Here is a 25,200-nt window from a genome sequence, read left to right on the forward strand (position 1 = left end):
GCCAAAATTGCTGAAAAAAGTTTCTTGTCTTGTACTCATCAGGATAGCTATGCAAGATAAACCAACAACAAAGGGAACAATTTACACTGCATGAGAAAAGAATGCTGATTGATTGGCAAGTGGACTCTAATTGGCAGGGGCGTTGCAGTGGAGAACTCACCAGGGAACAGTTAACTGCCAAGTCTGGCAGTTCCAATCAGCATTTTCCTCTCACGCAGTATAAATTGTTGTTCCCTTTACAATTGGTATTCTTGTGAATCTGTCTTGATGAGTGCAAAACGAAAAGCTTCGACAGCATATCTCTTTTATTCAGCAATACTCAAGTTCAGTGCCAAAAATATTGCAAAAGTGATCAAAGTTAATCTAATTCTTTGTAGTTTGTCAGGCATACTATCCCACTCCCGCATTAACCCCAAGCACATCTCCATGCGGATATGAAACATGTTCTCATTTTAATAGTCTTTGTAGACTAGTCCCATAAAACAAAATACCGGTTATCTCCTTATTTTCTTCTATGTTTTTGTAATGATTCTTTAATTAAATCTCTAATTATTGGCTCTCCTTAAAATAAAATAAAACGTTGGTTACTGGGGGAATTAAGGGATATGGGGATAGTGTCGGAAGGTGGGGTTGAGTAGAAAATTGACCAGAATCTTGTTGAATAGTGGATCAGGCTCGGGGAGCCAAATTGCCTACTCCTGTTCCTCTTTCTCTTGATCATATATTCTTAAGTTCTAAGTTAATGTAATGTTTAAACTAAAATAACAAATTGTATTTATATAGCACCTTTAACATAATAAAACATCCCAAAGCATTTCACAGAGGTGTAATCAGAAACCCGTTCCTTTACACTTTTTATGTTGTCTCAGATTTTGGTATGCTGCAGGCAGGAAGCAAAAGTACTTTAATTGGAATCAATGATGTGATTGGGTTCACAGGCACCAATTTATATCTTAATATTCTGTGATACAGTACATTGGTATTTCAATTTATGTCGTTGAGCGAGTGTTCTCTGATTGACCATGATTCCTACAATATTTAGGAAGTGCCAAATCAATGTTGCAGTTGTTCAAATAGTTCCATTTCTACGTTCTTACCTCTTTTACTTCCATTTTTCCTTTAATTTCTTTTACCTCATTATGGTACTGCTGCCTGATTTCCTTCAGTTGCTGACAATATTCCTAAAGAAATAGAAAACTAATATTTTACAATTATATTTCTTCTAGGTTAACTGCAAAAGATACATTTTCAGATTGTGCGGGCAGGACATGGAAAACCCACTTCAGTATAACTTATTGTGCCCTTCCTGGAAAATGCAAATAAATTTAAATGATTTTGACCCTTTGAAATGTGCAACATTATGACTGAGTTCCAGTTTCATTGAAGATGGAACTAACTTGCCATTCATCGAGGAGAGGCCATGGTGAGAAGAAGAACATTCTCCAACTGGTCTTAGGCCTATTGACGAAAGTTCTAGCCTCAAAAGGTATTGGGGAAGAAAAGTCTAGCGTGTGGTGTGAGGAATTCTAGGCCCGCCCCATTTCAATTTAATGGATTGTCTTTTTACATGAATTTTGAGTTTGACCACATATTAAGATGTTTAAAAGGGGAGATTCCATGAGCACATTGCACATAGTTATGGATGCTGTAGTTTCTATCTCCCTTGGCCTTCAACATGACAGGGAGAATGAGCAGAGGTTACACAAAGCAAGATCAGCTGCTGGAAGAGGGGGCAGGAGGAGGAGGAGGAAGAAGAGAATGGCTCTCAACAGGAAGCCATATCCTCCAAGGGTTCAGGGGTCAAATCTCCCTATGAGCCTCAATAAGAAACAGTGCATCAAAAGTTTCCTCTTCACTAAAGAGATCTTCACTAAAATCTGGGCACCTGCTGCAATCACTGCGATCTCAGAACAGAATGAGAATGACATTGCTAGTAGCTGTGAAGGTGGCCAGAGAGAAACCGGCAGAATGAGTACATGCTTCACTAGGATTGCAGGCAGCCCCATGGTGCTGCGTGCCAGTGGCTGTACGCATGTCACTTTGAGGATGCCACATGTCAACTGTGAGATGTACCACAAGCGAAAGGGATTCCACTCCCTCAGCCTCCATCATGCGTGTGGCCATAGGTAGTGAATGATGCAAATCAATTCCGGTAGCCTAACAGCACTCATGATACCTTCATTCTATCACTGCTCGCTGTGCCATCTACATTTGAGCCACCATGACAAACCGGGGTGGCTACTGGGCAACAGGGCATATCCTTTGATGACACACCTCATTACTCTGGTGCACAACCTACACATGGGCGGGAAGACTGCACATAACAAAAGACATGCTGGTACACAAAATGTGATAGAGCAGATCACTGGGTGCTTGAACAACAGATCACTTCTGCTGCCTGGACCATTCTGGAAGAGCCCTGCTGTATTTAACAGAGCACGTGTCACAATTTGTGGTGGCCTGCTGCATGCTGCGCAACCTCACCACCAGAAGCGAACAGCCCTTGTCACCAGCTATATAGTGACCAATTGAGAAGGAAAAAAATGAGGCAGAGGAGGGGAGAATTGAGGAGGCAACACACCTTTCTGACTGGGCTGTCCATGATAGGCTCATCTTTCTCCTGTATTAGAAAATGTAATCCAACTGCCCGTTCACTAACAGTCCCACACCTGACCTTCCCTCTGTTAATGACCATTACAGCGTCCACTTGGCCATAATGCAAAAATAAAAGCCAGGCTTATAAATCAAGTCATTCCATACTGCATAAATATCAACTAATTATCCTTGTTCAGTCCCTTGGTGACAGTCTTCCATCTGCCTTTTCCTGCCTCAGTTCTCCCACCTCAGTAGCTGCAGTATGTCTGGTGGAAGGCTGCTGACTTTCCATGGGATAGACTGCAGACCGTCTTGGAGGATGAACTGGAGCAGCTTTGACCCTAAAAGGCCTACTTTCGGTTTGCAACATCTTGGCACAGGAGGCAGCATTCTGGGCTAGCTGGATGACAGGCCACAGCAGTGGAGGGAAGGCAAATGCTTCAGCCTTAAGACAGAACAGCAGATTAGAGGAACTGCCATTCATGTGAGGCTGCACCTCAGCGTTAGAAGACAGGTTGCTGGACTGCTGTGAGACCCTGCAAGCCCCTGTGAACACTTGTACGTTCATGACGGCAGCAGTATCAGCTAGCATGGCAGCAAACTGAGCTTGCGTGTGAGATGTCTGAGCTTGCCTGACTTTAATTTGAGCTTTGACTTAAGCACCCAAATGTCAGATGGCTTCTGCTTGTGCTGCAATAGAAGGTGAGACATCAGCTTTATGTTTGGGTCTGCAAGTGTTCTCAGAGAGCTTGCCACCACATCCACGCTGGTGCTCTGCAATGCCCCACTGTGGAAGAACATGTGGATCCAGAATTGGGTTCCTCAGTCACCTGAAGTCTCACCAAGCCTGACGGACGTCATCCTCGATTCCAAGGGACTGCCAATGACGAGGCATGTCTAGTGCCGCTCCTGGCATGCTCTCCTGTACTCTTCATTGAACCAGGGTTGATTCCCTCAGCTGGATGGATAGTCTCTCACATTGCTCAACGCACAATATCCCCAGCACTCAACTACCAATAATCTCTGTTTATGAAGACACATACCTAACAGTCATGGCTTCACCTCACAGAATTAACATCTCACAGCTTGCACTCACTGCCAACTATTCAACCATGACAGCTATATCACCAAAACACATTGCACCTCACTCACTGACTCACTTACCTCTCCATTGCAGGGCAAGATGGTGCATAACCAGTGGCTTGATCCCAGGGCAGGAGATGAGGATAGCACAAGTCAGCTCACCGGAAGGTGACATCGCACATGAGTTCTGCAGAGGACTCAGAGGAGGGCTCTGATGGGGACAGTCTGCAGAAGAAGACTGATAGATGGATACATCAAAAGGCCTGTTGGCACCCAGAACGTAAAAACAGCAAAAACTGGGAAATAAGAATTGGTCTTTTATACCTTAAAACGAAACACTAGTCCTGCAACAAGTTGATGCCAGCCTCCTCCAAGCTCCTTGACACTGATCACAGGCTTTCTGGCAGGCCTGTTCAGAATGAAAAAACATTTCGGACCAGTACTCTTATTTCACAGTTTTTACTAGTGAGTTTTGTTTTTGCCCGGAAGCGACCAAGGTTGAAGAGCTTCCCCTCCAGACGATGCTGAACGCTGACACCAAGTAGTAGGTCATTTCGGATGGGGTAGACAATGACAGTCAGTTGAATTGTGAACAAGGGTGGGGACGATCACATCTTGTTTGACCTCAGTGCGGATGTGAAAGGTGTCAGTTTCAGAACCTCCACTCAGATCGGTGGCGGTCATGTTGTCATTCAGGAGTCTCAGGATGGTGACAAACTTCAACAGGCAACCAAAGCGTTGGAGGACGATCCATAGACCTTCATGTTTTAAAGAATCAAACGTCTTGGTCAGGTCAATGAAGACAAGGCACAATTCTTGATTTTCTTCCTGAATCTGTCTAGCCACAAAAACCATGTCCGTAGTACTCCGGGATGGTGGGAAGCCACACTGGGTTTTCAGGAGGACCTCCTCAGCGATCGGACGAAGGCAGTTCAGGAGGATGCGGGCCAGGATTTTACCCACGACAGACAGGAGGGCAATCCCCTGTAGTATTCACAATCAGATTTGTCCCCCTTCTTGTGGATAGTAATAATGGTTGCATTCTTGAGAGTACAGGACAGCATGCTAGGAGCAGCACTAGACATACCTAAAAATGACATGCCAACCTGGTGCAGCAACAACACAGGGCTACTTCCATGCCAAACAGCAAAAGCATCATGCGATAGAACTAAATGATCCCACAACCGATGGATCAGATCTAAGCTCTGCAGTCCTGCCATGTCCATTCATGAATGATTGTAAACAATTAAACAACCAACTAAGATGTAAAGAAACTATTTTTTATTTTTCTTGGACTGTGACTTTAAAATTAGACTGTGGCTTTAACTACCATGGCTGCAGTTGAAAGACATGTTCACTGGAGCAGGATGAGGAATGTATAGAATGTTGCTATCCTGGAACATAGGGTGTCATAAGAGAACAGGATGGTGCCAGAAAGGGGTTCTGAATTAAGGGGTACTGTCTGAGGGCAGCATTTTAATTGGCTCCTGACCAGATTACCAGGGTTTTGTGTGGTAACAGTACAGGCAGTACAGCTCCTAGCCTGCAAAGAGGGAAGATCTGAAACCTCTCTCTCCTGTGTTTATAAGATTCCAGTATTCTGCCAGAATAGCTAGCTGGCTATCCCTCATATCTTTGTAGCCTGCTCTCTTTCTGAAAAACCCCCTGTGAAGAGGAAAAGGGGGAAATCACTAGTAGAGATATTGAAAAGGAAGTTTTTCAACTGTGAACCACAGACTGAAAGTGCTGGAAGACCATTTCCTGTCATTAACAACAAATTGCAAGGAATTTGGAAAGTCATCAATCAAAATCAACTCATCTAATCCCGTACTCCAGATTGGTGCTATTGAACTATTTTATCTCACCCTTAAAATCCATGTTTTGTATGTTTTACATGTGTGTATGTGTGTTTGTGTATAGGAGTTAAGAAGGGGCAGAGTTTAAGTTATAGAGTTAGAAGTTAGCAGTTTATATTTCTGTCTTTTGCCACTGGTTAAGGACAATTTGTTTAATAAACAGTTATTTACTTGTTAAGTTTACAAACCTGGTGCTCCTATTCTATTAACTTAAACAGTTAGGTAGAATTGGGCAATTTAGTGGTCTAATCAAACTTTTCACATTTATCTTGGCTGGGGGAGCAGTGGGGCTTGATGTTATAGTACACTATCCCCAGTGAGAAAGAAGATCCACAAATATCTCCAACTTCAATGATGGGGGAGTCCTGCACGTCAACGCAAAAGTCAAAAACCTGGAAATCCTTTCCTAACACCAGATGGACTGCAGCAGCTCACCACTGCCTTCTCAGGAACAATTAGAAATGGGCAATAAATGCTGGCCTAGCCAGTGATGCTCACATCCCATGAAAGAGCAACAAAAAAACGGTCTGTGTGCTACTCTCTCATTAGCTGAAGTAAACATATTTTAATATATCAAGCAATGTACCTCATCTTTTGCTGCTTTTTTCTTAGCTTGCTGCTCAGCACATTGTTTAGCCTGTACATCTGGATTCTGAATTTGATGTTCACAAGGGTCTGATGAACGAGGACGTATTCCCTGTGGAACACACGTAACAAATGGGATGATAAAAATTATTTTCATTAGGAAGCATAAAAAACTTTATTGCGATAACATTTTCAATGCAGCCACTTACCAACTGTTTTTCTACTTTAATCTTATACTGTTGTGCTTCCAATTTTCTCTGAATGTATTCTTCATGCACTGCATATGGCCTGAAACATAATCCAGTGATGTTTGCTAAGGTTTTTCCTTGGTACTGTTTTTCATCTTGTTAATTGCTCTCTCTGACCTCAATAACATAGCATTCTCTTCATTTCAATGTTAATCAAATTAAATTGTGAAACATCTATTTTATCACTGTATGTTATTTCACTGTACAAGTATTCACCTCAGAAATTATTATATATAATAGATGTCAAAGTATACGGTCAAAACTTCACTGAACAGTTTAGAGCAGCTTCTTGCCCACCATCCCCCACTCACAGATTTACTTGTTTCCCAAAGGCAGGGAGGTAAAATAGCGAAGGACATGCTTGGTCGTATTTAAGGATTAATTCCCAAGCAGATTTCTCCCTATCATTGAAGCGAGTCCAATTGTTTTGAGAAAATATTGGTTAAATGTTCATTTAATGATTAGGAATTTGCCTAAAATGATGACCACTGTACTCAATTGGCTTCTAAAAAAACAACAAAATAAATCTTTGCTTCCAAAATGCAATTTAGTCCTAATGGCCAAAAATAACTTTAATTTTTTACAATATATTTGGAACCAAATACAGATGTTTACCACTGGATTGGATCATGATTCACTCCCTCTCTGTAATCTTCAATTAGGAAGTTATAATAAGGCGCAGCTGGAGTTATGTGGTCATTTGATCTTCTCTCTATGTAATCTAGATAACCATGGTAGTGTTCATATCGCCCTTCGATCTTGGAAGATGGTGGCTTTGCAGCTGATAGATGGTTAAATTGCTAGAGAAAATATTTTATAAAATTGAAAACTGTTATTATGGATTTTATTTTGTAACCTAGATTCAGAACTTACACATGCCTGAAATAAAATAGATTACCTGTTGAGTTTCCCAATAGCAGTAAATATTTTTTGTTTAACTTGTATCTCAAACAGGCTATGGTAGAGGCGTTGTATTAATATTCTGGAAAGCAATATGGATCCCCTTTGGTGAACATATGACAAAGTCTCCCTTTGAAGTCCCACTTACTATTAATAGTTTTAAAGTGACTTTAAAAATGCACTTTGCATACAATTAATTACTTTGAAGTGTAGTGACTTGTAGCCAATCATGGCAATCATTTTGCATCCAACATGATTCATACGCAGCAATGAGATGAATGATCTGATCATGTTGATTTAATATGAAATGTTAACCAGGACAATGGGAAAATCTCCTGCACTTCTTCAAGTGGTGCCATGGATATGTAACATTCATCTAACATTTCCGATGTTACAACTGTGTCTACAATTTAAAAATACTTGATTAGCTGTAAAGCACTTTGGGATATCCTGAGGAACATAGTAGCAGGAATAGGCCATTCAGCCCCTCGAGCATGTTCCGCCATTTAATAAAATCATGGCTGATCATCTACCTCAACGCCACTTTCCCGCACTATCCCTATACGCCTTGATGTCATTAATACCTAGAAATTTATCTCTGTCTTAAATATACTCAATGAGCTTCAACAGGCCTCTGGGGTAGAGGATTCCAAAGATTCACCACCCTCTGAATGAAGAAACTCCTCCTCATCTCAGAACTAAATGGCTTGCCCTTTATTCTGAGACTGCGTCTCCTGATTTTTAGACTGCTCAGCCAGGAAACAGCCTTTCTGCATCTACCCTGTCTAGTCCTTTAAGAATTTCATAAGTTTCAATGAGATCACATCTTATTCTTCTAAAATCTAAAGAATACAGACCCAGTCTCCTCAATCTCTCCTCATAGGACAGTCCCGTCATCCCAGGAATTAGTCTGGTGAACCTCCCTTGCACTCCCTCTATGGCAAGTAATGTATGAGGTCATAAAAGACAATATATAATTGCAATTTCTGGCTTTTTTTTTCTTGAGTTCATCAGAGCAGACAGCTATGTTCTTGGTTTAACATCTCATCCAAAGGACAATAGATCTGACTGAGAATACCTCCTTCAGCTATGCATTGGGATATCAGGTCAGTTAATATGGTCAAAGCCTGAAGTAGTGGCTTGAATCCACAACTTTCTGACACAGAGACAAGAAGGTGACCAACTGAGCAAAGCTGACACAGCACATTAACTAATACTAACATGGGGGGTGGGGGGATGCTGCTGGCAAAGAAGGACAAAGTTCTATTAAGACCTGCCTGTGTGAAACCAGGATAAAATGGATGCAGATTCTAAACAGCAGATGTATAATTCCAACCCACACCACTTCCATTCTGCCTGAGAGCATGGTAGTTTCTGACAATTAATACACTCAGAATCACAGTTAATCAGTACAGGCATATTCTTTATATCGCACCTTGATATTTGGCCTGTTGACCACTGCTAATGGTTTCCATTCAGAATGAGCTGGTAATTGCTTTTTATTCATCAGTGGCCTTGGTGGCCGCTTCACCTCACATTTAGCTTTCTGTGTCTTTGGAGCTTGCAAGTAAAGACCACAATATATAAAAAAAATTAGCAAAGATACTTTGTTTTTTTTTAAATTCCCAGGTGACTAGCATGCAGTATATCCAGACTATATGTTACAAATTTTAATACATCAATTCCTAGTTTTGTAAAAATAAAAGCACCTATATGAAAGGTATGCTAATAAAATCAATTTGGAGAACAGGTTTCCCAAAAGCTTCAATAAGATTTGAAGCTGCAGATATATTAGTTTCCTGTTGAGTAAATGGCAAACCAAGCTGTGTTCTAAAATGACTTTATACGAAAACAAGCTCCAATTAACAACAATGCAGAGCAACTGGGCCACAGGATAGTGTCAGCAGCTCACCAGCGTTATCAATCTTAGGCATTTAAATGGGTTATTCAAGAGTAGCATTGATCAAAGTCCCAGGGGAGGCCATTTCTTACTTTCCCAGCTGGTGTATGCATGTTCCAAGGAGAATCATAGGGGAAAGGGAAGATAATAGTTTGAAATTGCTCAAAAATACAGATAGTCATGGAGATGCTTTTAGCAAATAAATTGCAACTGGAGGTATAGTGAAAATCAGTTCTTCACAGCTTTTGTTCCTGAAATTAATGGAAATCAAAATCAGGAGAGATGTAAGACGGGCAGCCAATCTGCTATCACTGATCTTTTGACTATTGCACAAGTTAAAATTACTTCCAATGACTTTTCACTCCATTTTACAGGGACAATATTGAGGCATTAGCTCATTTCTGGAGCCTATTGTGATTAACATTAAGATCAGCTTTGTTCTACCTGGTTGTGAGGTAGCTGCTGCAGGTCTTGATGCAGGTGACTTCTTCTTATGAATGACCGTGTGACTAAACTCTTCCTTTATTAGCTGCAATTTTTTTAAAAATATATACAAACACAGAGAATTATGTTTATTTTACAGTCAGAAAATATGACCAAAATCATGATAATCAGGAACAAGATTTCACTCAGTGTGATATTATTTCTCTCACAGGGAGCTTTTTATGATTAAGTTTGTCAATTTTTCCAGCAAGTTCTAGTCTTCAAGTTAATTATCCAGATGTGGATAGTAACACTTGGGCCACAAGGGTAATATATCTTTCAATAAAATATAATGTATACTATCTCACTGCATGAGGACCTCAAGACAATATCATTAACATTCTTACTTAATAAGGTGCATTAGATTAAACCTAATGTAGATCTACTAAAAATAATTTATACAGCAAATAAAATTTCAAAGAACAAAACTATACCTCAGGGCTTAGGTATTTTCTAATACGCTTTTCCAGGAACTTCTTTTTTAAAATTGAATTGATGGATGGTCGATCACGTGGGTTAACTTTGAACAACTGGGCTGATAACATTCTCAAGTCATAGGTGTATCTGGGATTTATCGGGGCATAGTGACCTTTACAGATCCTCACCACTAACTGATGCAAATTATTGCCTTCAAACTGAAAAAAAAACATTTACTGAAATTATTTTCACAATAAAGTGATAATGGGACAAATAACACCAACTTTCCAAGTTTGATTGAACTACTATTTATTTTCTTTGTTACATTCAATCTTAAATCAATTTTACTTTTATTCCATTTTACATCTCTATGGCCAGGAACCGCAATTAATGAGAAAAACAAAGGTAATTTTCCGAGCCCTTTGGAGACTGGGGGGGACTGGTAATATGGCAGAGTAAGGCATCGAGAAAAAAGCCTGACATCTTCTCGCTGCCATGGCATATTGGAAGCAGCAGGAGGCTCAGCAACTCAGCCACCCACCAGGTGGACAATTGAGTTAATTGTCCAATTAAGGGCCACCTCACACCCATGCAGGCATTCTGTCTGTGTTGGGAGGGTCCGCCGCCTCATGGGGACATGTGGGTAAAAACACTGGCAGCTTCTCAGTGGGCTCCTGGTAATGTGGGGCAGGAAGGGACCCTCCCTGGTGGGCACTCCATGGCCTTAAGAGGGGCCCACAAGGTAATGACCATCTTGGGCCCTAGCAACATCAGCAGAACAGCCTCACCACCATCCAACTGATTGCAGGGCCCGGCTGCCTGGCCCCATATGTCCCCACCGAAAAACTCAGCTCTCTTCGAGGGCACCTCACCTTTGAGGCGCCCTCTCCCTAGTGATGAAGGCTCCGCACCAGCGATCTCTATCCGACCCTTTGATTAGATTGCAGCTCTTGGGGAGGGCCACAGCAGCCTGTTAATTGGCTGCTGACAGCAAAATGCTGCAGCAGGGAACCTCCACCCTCGGGAGCAAGGTCACCTCCCACTTTACACTCCAGCATTGGGACTTTGAGACTCCAGCAACAAGACATATTTTAGCCTCACATATATGCTTCTTTTTAAAAATTAATTCACAGGATGTGGGCTTGGCTGGCTGGGATAGCATTTATTGCCCATTCCTAGTTGCCCTTGAGAAGGTGGTGGTGAGCTGCCTTCTTGAACTGCTGCAGACCATGTGGTGTAGATACACCCAGTGTTGTTAGGAAGGGAGTTCCAAGATTTTGACCCAGTGACAGCGAAGGAACGGCGATATATTTCCAAGTCAGGATGGTGAGTGACTTGGAGGGGAACTTCCAGGTAGTGGTGTTCCCATCTACCTGCTGCCCTTGTCCTTCTAGATGGTAGTGGTCATGGGTTTGGAAGGTACTATCTAAGGAGCCTTGGTGAATTCCTGCAGTGCATTTTGTAGATGGTGCACACTACTGCTACTGTGCATCAGTGATGGAGGGAGTGAATGTTTATGGATATGGTGCAAATCAAGCAGGCTACTTAGTCCTGGGCAGTGTCAAGCCTCATTAGTGTTGTTGGAGCTGTACTCATCCAGGCAAGTGGGAAGTATTCCATCACACTCCTGACTTGTGCCTTGTAAATGGTGGACAGGCTTTGGGGAGTCAGGAGGTGAATTACTCGTTGCAGGGTTCCTAGCCTCTGACCTACTCTTGTAGCCACAGTATTTATATGGCTGGTCCAGTTCAGTTTCTGGTCAATGGTTCCCCCAAGATGTTGAGAGTGGGGGATTCAGTGATGGTAATGCCATTGAACGTCAAGGGGCGATGGTTAGATTCCCTCTTGTTGTAGTATCTGAGGAATCGCGAATGGTGCTGAACATTGTGTAATCATCAGCGAACATCCCCACTTCTGATGTTATGATGGAAGGAAGGTCATTGATGAAGCAGCTGAAGTTGGCTGGGCCGAAGACACTACCCTAAGGAACTCCTGCAGTGATGTCCTGAAACTGAGGTGACTGACCTCCAACTTCCATCTTCCTTTGTGCTAAGTATGAGTCCAATCAGTGAAGAGTTTTCCTCCTGATTCCCATTGACTCCAGTTTTGCTAGGTCTCCTTGATGCCACACTCAGTTAAATGCGGCATTCAAGTCAAGGGCGGTCACTCTCACCTTACCTCGGAAGTTCAACTCTTTTGTCCATTTTTGAACCAAGGCTGTAATGAGGTCAGGAGCTGAGTGGCCTTGGTGGAACTCAAACTGGGCATCAGTGAGCAGGTTATTGCTAAGCAAGTGCAGCTTGATAGCACTGTTGATGACCCCTTCCATTACTTTACTGATGATCGAGAGTAGACTGATGGGCGGTAATTGGCCGGGTTGAATTTGTCCTGCTTTTTGTGTACAGGACTTACATAGGCAATTTTCCACATTGCCGGGTAGATGCCAGTGTGTAGCTGTACTGGAACAGCTTGACAGGGGTGCGGCAAGTTCTGGAGCACAAGTCTTCAGTACTATTGCTGGAATATTGTCAGGCCCCATAGCCTTCGCCCTATCCAGTGCCTTCAGCCATTTCTTGATATCATGTGGAATGAATCAAATTGGCTGAAGACTGGCATCTGTGATGCTGGGGACCTCTGGAGGAGGCCAAGATGGATCATCCACTCAGTATTCTGGCTGAAGATTGTTGCAAATGCTTCAGTCTTAGCTTTTGCACTGAAATGCTGGGCTCTCCCATCATTGAAGATGGGATATTTGTGGAGACTCCTCCTCCACAGAATTGTTTAATTCTCCACCGCCATTCATGACTGGATGTGGCAGGATTGCAGAGCTTAGATCTGATCCATTGGTTGTGGGATTGCTTAGCTCTGTCTATCAGCTGCTGCTTAAGCTGTTTGGCACACATGTAGCTCCGTGTTATAGCTTCACCAGGTTGACACCTCATTTTTAGGTATGTCTGGTGCTGCTCCTGGCATGCCCACCTGCACTCTTCATTGAACCAGGGTTGATCCCCTGGCTTGATGGTAATGGTAGAGTGGAGTATACGCCGGGCCATGAGATTACAGATTGTGTTTGAGTACAATTCGGCTGCTGCTGATGGCCCATAAACTGTGAAATATTGCAATCATGCTGACAATACCATATAAACAGCATACATAAGGGCAGGCAGAACCATTGTGTTGCAAGTCAAGGCACACATTGGAGATGATTGACCAATGCAAATCTGTGACCTTATCTAGCCTATGATGTACAAATACACAAATGTAAAAGATTAGATGAGCTGTAGAAAGGAAAATACACCCTGGTTTAAGCCAAAATCTGGAGCATCTTTGTGTTGACATGGACACCATGCATGGTAATGTGGGCTGAATATCTTTGGGGTTTCCTAGTTCATTTGCCAAAACTATTTATGCTGTTTTTTTCAAGGTTTACACAACTTTTCCAAAGTTATGGAGAAATAGTAGAGAACTTATGCAGAAATTTACTCCAATGCATATAAACTTGCAAATGTGCTGTATACCTACAAATAATAGTGGCCCAAATATCAGAGGTTGTCTAATTGTGTGCATCTTGTACAAGCTGGGTAAAGTGAAATTATTTAAAGAAGTTACCTTGCCATAGATAGCTGAGTGTCACTAGAGTGCCTGCAGATACATTGCATACATTTACATATGTCAACACACTTATTCTTGAATTCACAATGAATTAGTTTTCTAGTACACTAAGCTGCTCTTAAAAATGTTCCTATGCTACCACGTTTGATAGTTACTGTACTTACTGGATGATTCAGAGTGGCTAACTCATACAGGACACATCCAAGAGACCAAATATCACTAAAAAAAAAAATCAAAAATGACTATATGTACATAAAGGCAAGAATTTATATATACAAAAGATAATACTGAGGCAAAAATAACTGTGATTAGATTGTGCATCCTCTTCCTTACAGATTTCAGCATAGTTATGAATTATTACAAAGATTTTCACATAGCTTAACTTATATACACCTTTTAAGGTGTTAAATTTGAAACTGGGTAAATTCATTGCTCAGCTAACGTTAAAATTATCTCCCCTTCTGAAACACATTCCATTTAGATATGGTTCACCATTCATCAAAGGTACATTTATAATGACATAGCACCATCTTTGCACCCTAACACTACAGCTTCTACCTATACACAGAATGCTACACCCTAATTTTAGCAGGTTCTATTAAAATATACAATATATACATGCTACATGAAGAATCAAACAGTTAATAACAAAAGCAGAAGACTTAAATGCCTCACTGTCTTTACAGATGTTATTGTGACTTACGTTTTTGAATCAAACATTTTTAATTTCAAAATGTCTCCCAAATTTTCATTTATATAGAAATCTTTATGTGGAGGAACACCTTTCAACATGAGGGATATTTAGCCACTAGGCATGAGGAAAGTAACAGAAATAGAATGGGTAGGATTGAGAAATTAAGGTGCAGTTGAAAAGAAAGCCTTTGGAGGAGGGCTTATCAAAAGGAGCAGACAAGGCAAAATTAGCTGAGTGGAGAATTTCATTCTGAAGGAGAACAACAGGTGCCTATTCCATGGGACTAATGCTACTGTCTTGAGACTGGGCCTCAGCACTCCTCTGGCTCTGCTAAGATAGTAGTTGTTTGAGCTTCCATTGCAGCAGTGTGAGCTGTCGTGGTGCTGTCAGAGCTATCACCAGGGACTCCATGATGGCAGGTCCCACTGCCCTGTTTGTGGAGCTGGCCATTCTTTACCTGCTTGACAGAATGGTCCCTATGCTCTGTGTGTTGCCTCGACACAGTTGGAGGTGGATGCCTCCATGCAAATAATCTCCATATTTGCATGATTTTAACCAAACTTCCCTTTTACCACTTTAGAAATTAGTTTTCAGAACTACCTGAACTTTGAATATCTGACTGTTTACATTTAGATATTTGCCATGTTCAATGAGTCAGCATTGTTTGAGTTTGAATTACACCTCTCTCCAGTCCATAATTGATGAAACCGCCAATGTTGCTTAGCCATCTAAACTGCAGTCATTTTTAAAATCTTGAGTGACTGGGTTTAAGTGAATGAGTACCGAAACAAAATTAGACAACAAAATCCAGCTTTTGTTACAGAGCACTATATAAATGCAAGTTGTTGTTGACAACACATTTTACACTTACGTTTTGTTATTGTATGGTTGATTTGCACATATCTCTGGGGATAAATAGTATGGTGTGCCAATACACGTATGTGCTAACTCCATGGTACTAGAAGAAGGGTATAATAGAAAAGAAAACTAAAGTTTAAAAAGATTATTAATAAAATTGTATGATGCAAATTAAATTACTTCACATTTTTTCAAACTATTTTGAACTCCAGTTTGTGTTTTAACATTAAACCATATGTCTTGTAAGAGAAAAACATGATGTGAAAGCAGTTAGCAATTTAAGCAGGGGGTGGGGTGGTGGTGGCTGACGCCATGTGGGAAGCACAGACTCCTCTTTGGCAAGAAGGCAGGAGCTCCTTTGCAAGTCCCCTGGGCCCATCGGAGGCGGAGGCACCCCCAACTCCCCCACCCCGCCACACCCCCATACCCCCACCCCCCAACTCCCACCCCTTCTCCCACCCCCCTACCCCACCACCCCCACAACCCCCATCACCCCACCCCCAACCCACCCACACACCCCCACCTCGACCCCCAACCCCTCCTCCCAACCCCACCCCCAAACCCCTCACCCCAACTCCCACCCCCACTCCCCCCACTCCCCAGCAGCCCCCCCATGATATTTCAAGGCAATTAGTTTTGCAGCAATGATTTTAGTTTGTAACATTGACAAATTAAAATTAGAACAATAGGAAGTAATAGTACAGATTACTGGAGTTTGCGGCAGAATAGCCTAGAAATGTATCTAGGCAACAAATAAAAATGATGGTTTGTAGCTTAGCATAATTTTCTTATTATTAAAATTTATGTACAAAGAGCCTATTATGAGCCCCTTGTTTAAAAGCACAAAATTGAATGCCTGTTTTACAGACATTGGATAGAATTTAATGAGCATAACAATGTTATCACCCACATGTTGGAGAACTGGTGAGAATTCCACTTCACTTCTTTTCAGGCGGCCTGATGATGTTCCGAGGTCTTGGGTAATCAGGCACTTCCCTGGGCAGTGCCTGCCCTCCCACACAAGTAAGGCCCCAGTAGCTCAGAAATCCTGCCCCCATGTGCTGCTGGCCACTCAGAGGCTGGCAGTTCCAATATTGGCAGTGCCACCGGGAGCAGTGACCATTGCCTGTATTACACTTAGGCCTGCAGGAAGGATTGGCCATGGATCCCTAGACAGAGGTGAGTGTGGGGAGGGTGGGAGTCATAAGGAGGCCAGAACAGAGTGCAGTGGAGGTGGGGTGGGGTTGCGGTGTGGGAAGTTGTCAGCAAGGACAGGGGTGGCTTCCTGCATGGCCACCTCTTCCCAATGCCGAGTTCCAATGAGGGAACCCCCCCACCCCCCCAGAAATCGCAGTAGGCCACTGGCAAATGTGAAAGGGTTTGCTGGGTGTCCTTTCCAGATGTCGAGTCCCCTGTTCATTGCAGGCGGGATGAAGCCCTTAAGTGACCCTAAGTGGTTTGATGCTGTTCCGAGGTCTGAGGTAATCAGGCACTTCCCTGGGCAGTGTCTGCCCTCCCACTCAAGTAAGGTCCCAGTAGGGCCCCAATTGCCATCCAAGCCAGAAGGCTACCCTCCACCCTTCCCGCCTACAGGTTAATCAGAAGGGGTGGGGGAAGAGCCGGAAAGGCTTCAGGATCCCCTCTCTGTAGCTTCCCATTCATTCAAATGCCCTCCCCACCTCCAAACCTGCCATGTTTGGTGGCGGTTGGGGGGGGGGTGGGGGATGGTGTTTGGTGTGGGTGTTAAATTCCACCAATTGATTCCGGAACTTCAGCCAGACTTAAAAGGGGGAAATTTTTCCCCTACGGTAGAAATGAAAATAGGACATTTCTATAAAAGGGATTTCATTCACATTGCCAGGTGCATGGCAAGCTAAAAATCTACTCTTGTAAAATGATGGATTTAAGTAAAACAACAAATCCTATGTTATTCCATGTGGCTGTGAAAAAGAATTTAAAGAGAGATGGGGGCGCATTGTGGTAATGTTACTGGACATGTAATCCAGAGGCCCAGGCTAATACATGGGAACATAGATTGAACCCCCACCGTGAACTTAAATTCAATTAATAAATCTGGAATTGAAAGTGATTCTCAGTAACGGTGACCATGGGCAGGATTTTTGGGTCGGTGTGGAGGCGTGATCGGCAGGCCCGGGAGCAGCAAGGGAACTGACCACCACCCGCAATCAGACTCCGATTGCGATTTCACGCTGGCTGGCCAATTAACAGCCAGCCAGCATGAAGCGCGCGCTGAAATGCTCAGCGCTACCGGGGTGGGGGCAGGAGGAGGGCGGGCGCTGATGTAAGCGAAGGCGAGCGCTGAATGAAAGCTCCCTGAAGGCAGAGAGCTGCCTCAGGGAGCTGAAGACTTCAAAACAATTAAATAAAGATTTTAAAATCCTGAACAAAATGTCCACGCATCAAAAGTGGTCATCTGAACATATACATGATGAAAATTCTGCCCATATATTTTCTTAATTTAATACCAGAAGCCTCATCCCACCCTACATGTCTGGCCTACATGTGACTCCAGGCCCTCAGCAATGTGGTTGACTCTTAGCTGCCCTCTGAAATGGCCTAGCAAGGCACTCAGTTCAAGGGCAATTAGGGATGGGCAACAAATACTGGCCTTGCCAGCAACACCCACATCCCATAAAAGAGTAAAGAAAAAAAAGTGACAATTGTAGTTCAATGTTGTTTTAAATTAGTATACTAACTTATATAGAAACAAGATATTAGATTAATACAAAGTATAAATAATTGTTAATATGATTTTTACAAATTTTGCTTAGCTTTTAAAAATTTCCACCATTCAATAAGGTGAAGGCACGGTGATAACCCCGTATAAATTTCAGGAAGCAAGACACACAATGAAGGTTGACTTTTAAACCTTAAACATTGTCTCTGCAAAACAAAAAGCCAAAGATGAAAATTCAAAACCATATGAGATATGGTGCACTTTTGCAGTTGGTCGTCACAAAATTACAGCACAGAAGGAGGCCATTTGGCGCCTCATTCCTGTGCTGCATCTGCGAAAGCGCATTAATGCACAGTCTTGCACTCCTGTTTTTTGCCCATAACCCTGTTAAGTTCCTTATCTTAAAGTATTGGTCCTGTAAAATTATTTACGGAATCAGCTTCTACCACCTTTTCACATCATGTTCCAGATCCTGACAACACTGAGTGAAAGAATTTCTCATCTCTCCTTTCGATCTTTTGCTAATGATAACCTCTGCTTATTGATCCACTCACCAGAGGGAATAGGTTTTTTTTTCTTTCTACTAGCATATCAAAACCTCACATATCCTGAAAACCTCTCCTGGGTCATCTCTGATATCTTTTCTTTTTCAAGGACTAATTCCAACTTTTCCAAACTCTGCTCATAACAGAAGTCTCTCCTTCTTGGTAACAGCTCAGTTAATAATGTACCCTTTCTATCAGGTAACTTGCATAAGAAAACACAATTTTTAAAGGCGCTGCTATAACAGTTTCAGTTAGTGGAAACTTACTTGTTCAACATGCGTGCTATTCCAAAGTCTCCAAGTTTTACAGTCACTCCTTTATGACAAAGAAAAATGTTCTATGGATAAAAATATATTTTATTTTATTCACAATGCTAAACACAACTTAAATTCCCACAGCCCTCGTCGTTAACACTTTCAATGTTCAGAACTATTGTTTAATTCTAGATATAAAATTCTGCAGGCATCTATAAAATTATTTAACAAGAATTTATAACGTATCTTTATATACGAGCCAATGTAATTCATACATATTAGGATAAAGTAAGGAGCATAAACTGCAGTTCAGTTCACTGGAATTCCATGAAGTGGTGTAGCCAGACCACAGCAAAGAGGCATTGAACAGAGGTTAAACATTCTACCAATAGGAAGAGTGAAATGTCAGACTTACAGTCCCTTGCTCTTGCAGGCTTACTGGTGATTAATTGCATTGGCAAGGAGGTCAGTTTACACAGCATGAGGAAGTGAAATGCAAGAAAAATGTGCAAGGAGGGAAAGTAAATTAAATCATCAAAATGTCATAAAGAAAGGTGCTAAAAGGTTGAGAAACAAAGAAAGGAGCAAAAGGCCTATAAAACATCACAGCTAGCAACCAACTGCAGTTTATGTAAAAGAACTGCCTAACTGCCTGCTCAATCCTATCCTCCAACCTGAACACCCAATCCATGTGCACTTCTCTCAAAATATGCACAATTATCTGAATGTTAATTTATGTGCCTGGAAGCATCCTCTCAGTGTAAAGTGTACATTGTACAATATTTTAACCAAATATATAAAACTATGGGCCAAAGGAAACCAGCAAATAAAGAAATCAAAGTAGTGAAGAAACACAAAATGACAGAAAATTCGGGCTTCAATAACAGCGAGCAGGACACAGTGGATATGAACAAAAGAAGTTATAGTATTAAATCAGTATAAAGGGACCATAAACCATTCACAAAAGAGACAATGGGTGGTGACCAGAATATACAGGAGTTTCACACAAATTTAGAACATGAGTATTGCTGAAAAAAGACATTCTGTCAAAGCTTTTTGTCTTGTATTCACCTGGACAACTCACAAGAATACCAAATGTAAAGGGAGCAATTTATACTGCATGAGAAAAGAGTGCTGATTGGTTGACAAGTGGACTCCGATTGGTGGAGGCGAGAATTTAGAATCTTCGGAAAACTCTCATAATTTAGTTATATGGCTAGAGAGGCACAGAATAGTATCACCTATAATGGTGTTCACTTAAAGTATTGACATCTATTAAATTTAGATAATCTCATCATGCTTGCCTGTAATTTAATCAACTTCAGTTCAAATGGTTGGAGTGTAACAGTAATAGTTCAGAACCACTGGGAATGATTCAGTACCTGAGCCTTTAAAGCAGACATTATCTAGTTAAATAGTTTGATACATTAATATTTAGGATCATAAAATGTTTTGAGTGTAAAATGTTCTCTAAAACAACACAAAAATTCTGCCACAATTCCAAAAGGATTCAACACATCTGATTTTTATTACATGCCTGGTTTTGACCCCTTCTAACATTTACCTGTGTTTTGATATCTCTGTGCAGGATCTTCCTGTCATGAATGTGCTTCAGCCCTAAGCAGATTTGCACAAACCAGTCCAAGACCTTAAGAAAAAAGGAATGTCAATCACGTATTTTTGACCACAAAACCAATTAAGTATGAAAACTAATGGTCAAGATTTTAACCATGGTAGCCCAAGGAGAGTGGCATGTGAGGGGTTAAAATTTGAAAAATGTAGCTCCCAGTCACTGCAGTTTTTATGACAGCGTCGGTGGGGCTCCCGCAGGCAGGACCATACTTCACGTTCAAAAGTCACAGGCCTTGGGCACAGCAAAATAACCTTCACTTCAAGTCAGGGAAAGTCTGACACTCTTTGCGCCTGGCAGCAGAATCATGACACGGGAGGCCAAGGCAAGCTTTTTAAACTTGCCTTTCTCAGAACTTCTTGTAGGCACAGCCTCCCCAATTGCCATAGAAAGCCCGCTCTCATCTACCCCCAACTGATCACCCCCAGCCTCGACTTTCACTGGTTGCAGCCGCTTGCCTAATTCTTGAACTTGTGAACTTCTTGAACAATGTGAACTTGTCCATTTTGGCAGGAAGAATAGAAAAGCAGTATACTATTTAAATGGAGTCAGATTGCAGAACTCAATGGTACAGAGGGGCCTGGGTTTCCTGGTACATGAATCACATAGGGGAGGATTGGTGGGGGGTGGAGGGGGTGCGGCTACGATCAGGGCCAGATGGTGATTTCACACTGATGGGACATTAAGGTCCGCTCAGTGTGAAAAGTGAGCGGCAGCGCTGCTTGTGCGGAGAGGGGGAGGAGGGCGAGCGCGAACTTCACGTATGTGTGCGGGTGCGCGCTGGAAAAGCTCCCTGAGGCACGGAGCTGCCTGAGAAAGATGAACAGCTTAAAACATTAAAAATAAAGATTTAAAAAATGTTATAAAACATGTCCTCCCATGTGACTCTGTCACATGGGCAGGGACATGGTATTAATTAAATGTTTTCATTTTTGTTTAATTTTTAATAGCTGTTGGAAACCTCATCCCGCCCGTGGATGAGGTTTCCTAAAAAATGCAAAGGCCGCTTGGTCTTTTCGCCCGCCAACCATAAGTTTGGATGGGCAGTGAAAAATTTATTTCAATTACCTTTTTAATGGCCTTAAAAGGCCTTTTAATTGCCGGCGGGTGAGCTGCCGACTCTTGACGTCATCGTGTGTCATTTTGCGCTTGGTCAGATCAGGTGCACGCCCGCTCGGCGAGCTAAAAATTCTGGCCATAAGGTTAGTATGCAGGTACAGCAAGTGATTAGGAAGGCAAATGGAAGTTGGACATTTATTGCAAGAATATTAAAGTGGGGAAGTTTTATTGCAGCTGCATAGTGCCTTGCTAAGGTCACACCTGGAGTATTGTGTACAGTTTTGGTCTCCTTTTTGAAAAAAAGATATATTTGCTTTAGAAGCAATTCAAAGAAGGTTTACTCAACTCATTCCTCGGATGAAAGGCTTATCTTATGATGAAAGGTTGAATAAGTTAGGCCAATACCCAGCACTGATTCCTTTGGCGCTCCACTAGTTACAGCTTGTCAATCTGAAAAAGACCCATCGAAAAAAAAATTTTTTTTTTTTATTCATTCATGGGATTTGGCCTTCACTGGCTGGGCCAGCATTTATTGCCCATCCCTAGATGCCCCCGAGAAGGTGGTGGTGTGCTGCCTTCTTGAGCCGCTGCAGTCCATGTGGTGTAGGTACACCCACAGTGCTGTTGGGGAGGGAGTTCCAGGATTTTGACCAGTGACAATGAAGGAATGGCAATATATTTCCAAGTCAGGATGGTGTGTGACTTGGAGGGGAACTTCCAGGTGGTGGTGTTCCTATCTATCTGCTGCCCTTTTCCTTCTAGATGGTAGTGGTCATGGGTTTAGAAGTCGCTGTTGAAGGAGCCTTGGTGAATTCCTGACTGTCTGCTTTGCGTTAGTTTTCCAATCCTTTATCCATGCTAATATGTTATCCCAACACCATGTGCTCTTACCTTGTGTAGGAACCTTTGATGTGGCTACTTATCAAACACCTTTAGAAGAATAAGAGGTGATCTTATTGAAACATTTAAGATCTTGAGAGGACTGGATAGGGTGGATACCAGGAGGATGTTTCCTCTTGTGGGGGAAACCAGAACTGGGGGACACAGTTTAAGAATAAAACAGATGAGGAGAATTTTTTTTTCTGAGGGTCGTTAGAGTTTGGAGTTCGCTTCCCCACTGGAGGGTGGTTTTTTTAATTTATTCAAGGCTGAATTACATAGATCTTGACAGAGTCAAGGGTTATGAGGTGCAGACAGGAAAGTGGACATGAGACCACAACCAGATCAGTCATGATCTTATTGAATGATGGAGTAGGCTTTGAAGGGCTGAATGGCCTACCCCTGCTCCTAAGTCCTATTTATATCAGGTGGAGCTCAGTACAGCATTTTTAAAAAAATTAAATATGGAAAGATCAAGGGAGAAATCACAGTGAATAAATATAAACTAGCTCCAAAAGCCACAATCCATAATCTGCCGTTAAAATATCAGAGTAGAAGTCTTTCAGTTATCATTGGCCATCAATGTTGACCCCCATTCTGAGGGTGAAATCATCTGGTCCCGTTGGCATCGGGCATCCTGATGGGCAGGGGGGACAATATAACGAGAAGGTCAAAAATCAGTTTTACGCCATTGTGAAACCAGCTTGTGGTCGTCCGCTCCACCGTCATTGGCGGACTGTGTTTCCCGCCGCCGCACATTGGGAACCTAATTTCAATACTTTAGCCTCTCATTGTAAGCCCTGCTCACCGGAATCATCCCTCCACGTCCAATTTACCCCCCCACGTCAGCGTGACTTCAGAACTGCGTGCTTCCCGACTGTCTTTAAAAGGCATGCACCTGGACGCCTGAACTTCGAGGAGAACTCGGTGGTGAGTACCCACAACCTTGCACAGTGCTCACCAGCATTGCCCATAGAATGTCAAGGAAGAGGTGCCACACCTTTGTTGGGGGCACAGGCAAGTCCCTTTTCCCCAGCTCACTTTCAATGCAATGCCGGGGCAAGGGCTCCAGTGCAGGTCACAGCAGGGTTGGGAGGGGGTGGTCAGAGGGGAAGGCAGCAGACTGAAGGAAGTACACAAGCACATGCCAGGGGGGTGAGGGGAGGGTGGTGAGGGAAACGGCCACACACTTGGAAAAGCCTGTCAAAGGTGAGCATTCTTCCACAGCTGAGACTGTTCAGTTGCAGCTCTATTGACACGCTTGAGGTCGGGCCTCTGAAGCTTTCCTGCCCACTCAAGCAAATCAAAAGCATGAAACTGTCACCAAATGCTCCAGAACTTTTCACTCCTGGGCACAGACTTCAAATTAATGTGTGTTTTAGAGGGCAGCAGAGCAATTGGCTGACTGGGCAAGTTGTAGAATCCCTTTGTGAAAGGTGGCCATGGTGCAGTCACTGGTGGAGGTGCTCACAGCCCCTTGCAATGTCTTTTTTAGGATTTGAACCAGTATTTATTATGGTTCAAGCTAACAGCGCAGCCCTGCAGTGCGGGTTAGGAGAATGCCTGTGCTTGAGCTGAGAGCACAGCTTATAGTCCAGTGGCCAAAGCTGCCGCCAATCGGTCAATTGGAGTGGGGGCGGAGGTGGGTGGGGTTTCACTCAGCCATGAACCGCACGACACACTGGCCATCCAAGTGGTGGCCAGCACTCTCCTGCATGTGTGAAGGGGCCTTCAGACTTAACCAAGAGAGGTTCTAAGGGCACATGCTAACCCACGTGTCTCTCTCTTTAATCCTGCAGGAGGAGAACATCAGGATCATGATGCCTTGTGATTTAGCGGTATGCCTCATGGCTTACAGGGAGCAGAGAAGAAGAAGAAGAAGAGTGTGGGAGAGGCGTCTGGCTCAGCAAAGGGAGGAGCACCTCCCTCAAGATGAAGGGGTAGCAGGGCCTGCAATGCATGCAGCTGAAGATCCACAGAGCAGGCGCTCATAGGTACTTTGCTAGACCCAGGGTCTACAGACGGCATTTGTCACTCCTGCAGATGACTGAGAACCAGTGTCACCGAAAAGTGCACAGGTCTAGGGAACTGATCGGTCACATATGCCAGTTGCTGCAGTATTTGGCGCCACAGGGAACTGGAGGGCATCCACTGCCAATGGCCGTGAGTGTGACCGTGGCACTCAATTTTTATGCCAGTGACTCCTTCCAGTGCTCCACAGGTGACCTGTGCAGGATCTCACTAGCCTCCATGTACAAGTGTATCCAAGAGGTCACAGGAGGCCATCTTCGCAAAGGCACACAACTTTGTGCATTTCACCCGAGATCAGGGAAGCCAGAAAGCAAGAGCATTGGGACTTGCACAAATCTCTGTTTTTCCACAGGTGCAAGATGCCATCGATATCACTTACGTGACGTTTAGATCTGTGGCAACAAGCAATCAACTATGTCAATCGGAAGGGCTTCCACTTGCTGGTGTTCAGCTGGTGCACGACCACTACAAACAAATCCTACAGGTCTGCACACGATTCCCAGGGAACGTCCACGACTCCTACATCCTCAGCAGGTCTCAGCAGGATTGGGTCCTCAGAGAAAAGAACTACCCACAGGGGATGTGGCTGATCCCGCCAGTGCGGAGGCCTCAAACTGCAGCAGAGCGACGGTATAACGAGGGTTATGCCGCAACCTGGACATTGGCGGAGCAAATGATAGGCATTTTGAAAATGAGGTTCCAGTGTCTCGACAGGTCCAGTGGAGCACCGCAATACAGCCCCCAGAGGGTGTTGCACTACGATGACAAGCACCATCAAGGTGCAGGTATCACTAATGTGTCCAGTGAGTGTGAAGACGGATCATCACTTTGGCCTGAAGTCTGCACAAAATACAGGGAAGAGGCCTTGGACTG

The 25,200-nt window shown here is 43.1% G+C and overlaps 1 protein-coding gene across 1 annotated transcript in view; it reads right to left on the reverse strand.

Annotated features, from left to right (window-relative positions):
* LOC121283866 (serine/threonine-protein kinase Nek5-like) overlaps window positions 1-25,200 on the reverse strand; it is a 62,362-nt gene that overhangs the window by 21,767 nt on the left and 15,395 nt on the right. Inside the window, exons 5-15 of the mRNA XM_041198667.1 lie at window positions 20,293-20,376; window positions 18,741-18,811; window positions 15,245-15,331; window positions 13,844-13,898; window positions 10,085-10,285; window positions 9,612-9,696; window positions 8,703-8,827; window positions 6,983-7,167; window positions 6,329-6,407; window positions 6,121-6,231; window positions 1,098-1,181 (exon numbers count right to left, since the gene is read on the reverse strand). Of these exons, the coding sequence (XP_041054601.1) occupies window positions 1,098-1,181; window positions 6,121-6,231; window positions 6,329-6,407; window positions 6,983-7,167; window positions 8,703-8,827; window positions 9,612-9,696; window positions 10,085-10,285; window positions 13,844-13,898; window positions 15,245-15,331; window positions 18,741-18,811; window positions 20,293-20,376 (1,167 nt within the window). The remainder of the gene's footprint in view (window positions 1-1,097; window positions 1,182-6,120; window positions 6,232-6,328; window positions 6,408-6,982; window positions 7,168-8,702; window positions 8,828-9,611; window positions 9,697-10,084; window positions 10,286-13,843; window positions 13,899-15,244; window positions 15,332-18,740; window positions 18,812-20,292; window positions 20,377-25,200) is intronic.

Source organism: Carcharodon carcharias, chromosome 11 (genome assembly GCF_017639515.1).
Source record: "Carcharodon carcharias isolate sCarCar2 chromosome 11, sCarCar2.pri, whole genome shotgun sequence".
NCBI classification, from domain to species: Eukaryota; Metazoa; Chordata; class Chondrichthyes; order Lamniformes; family Lamnidae; genus Carcharodon; species Carcharodon carcharias.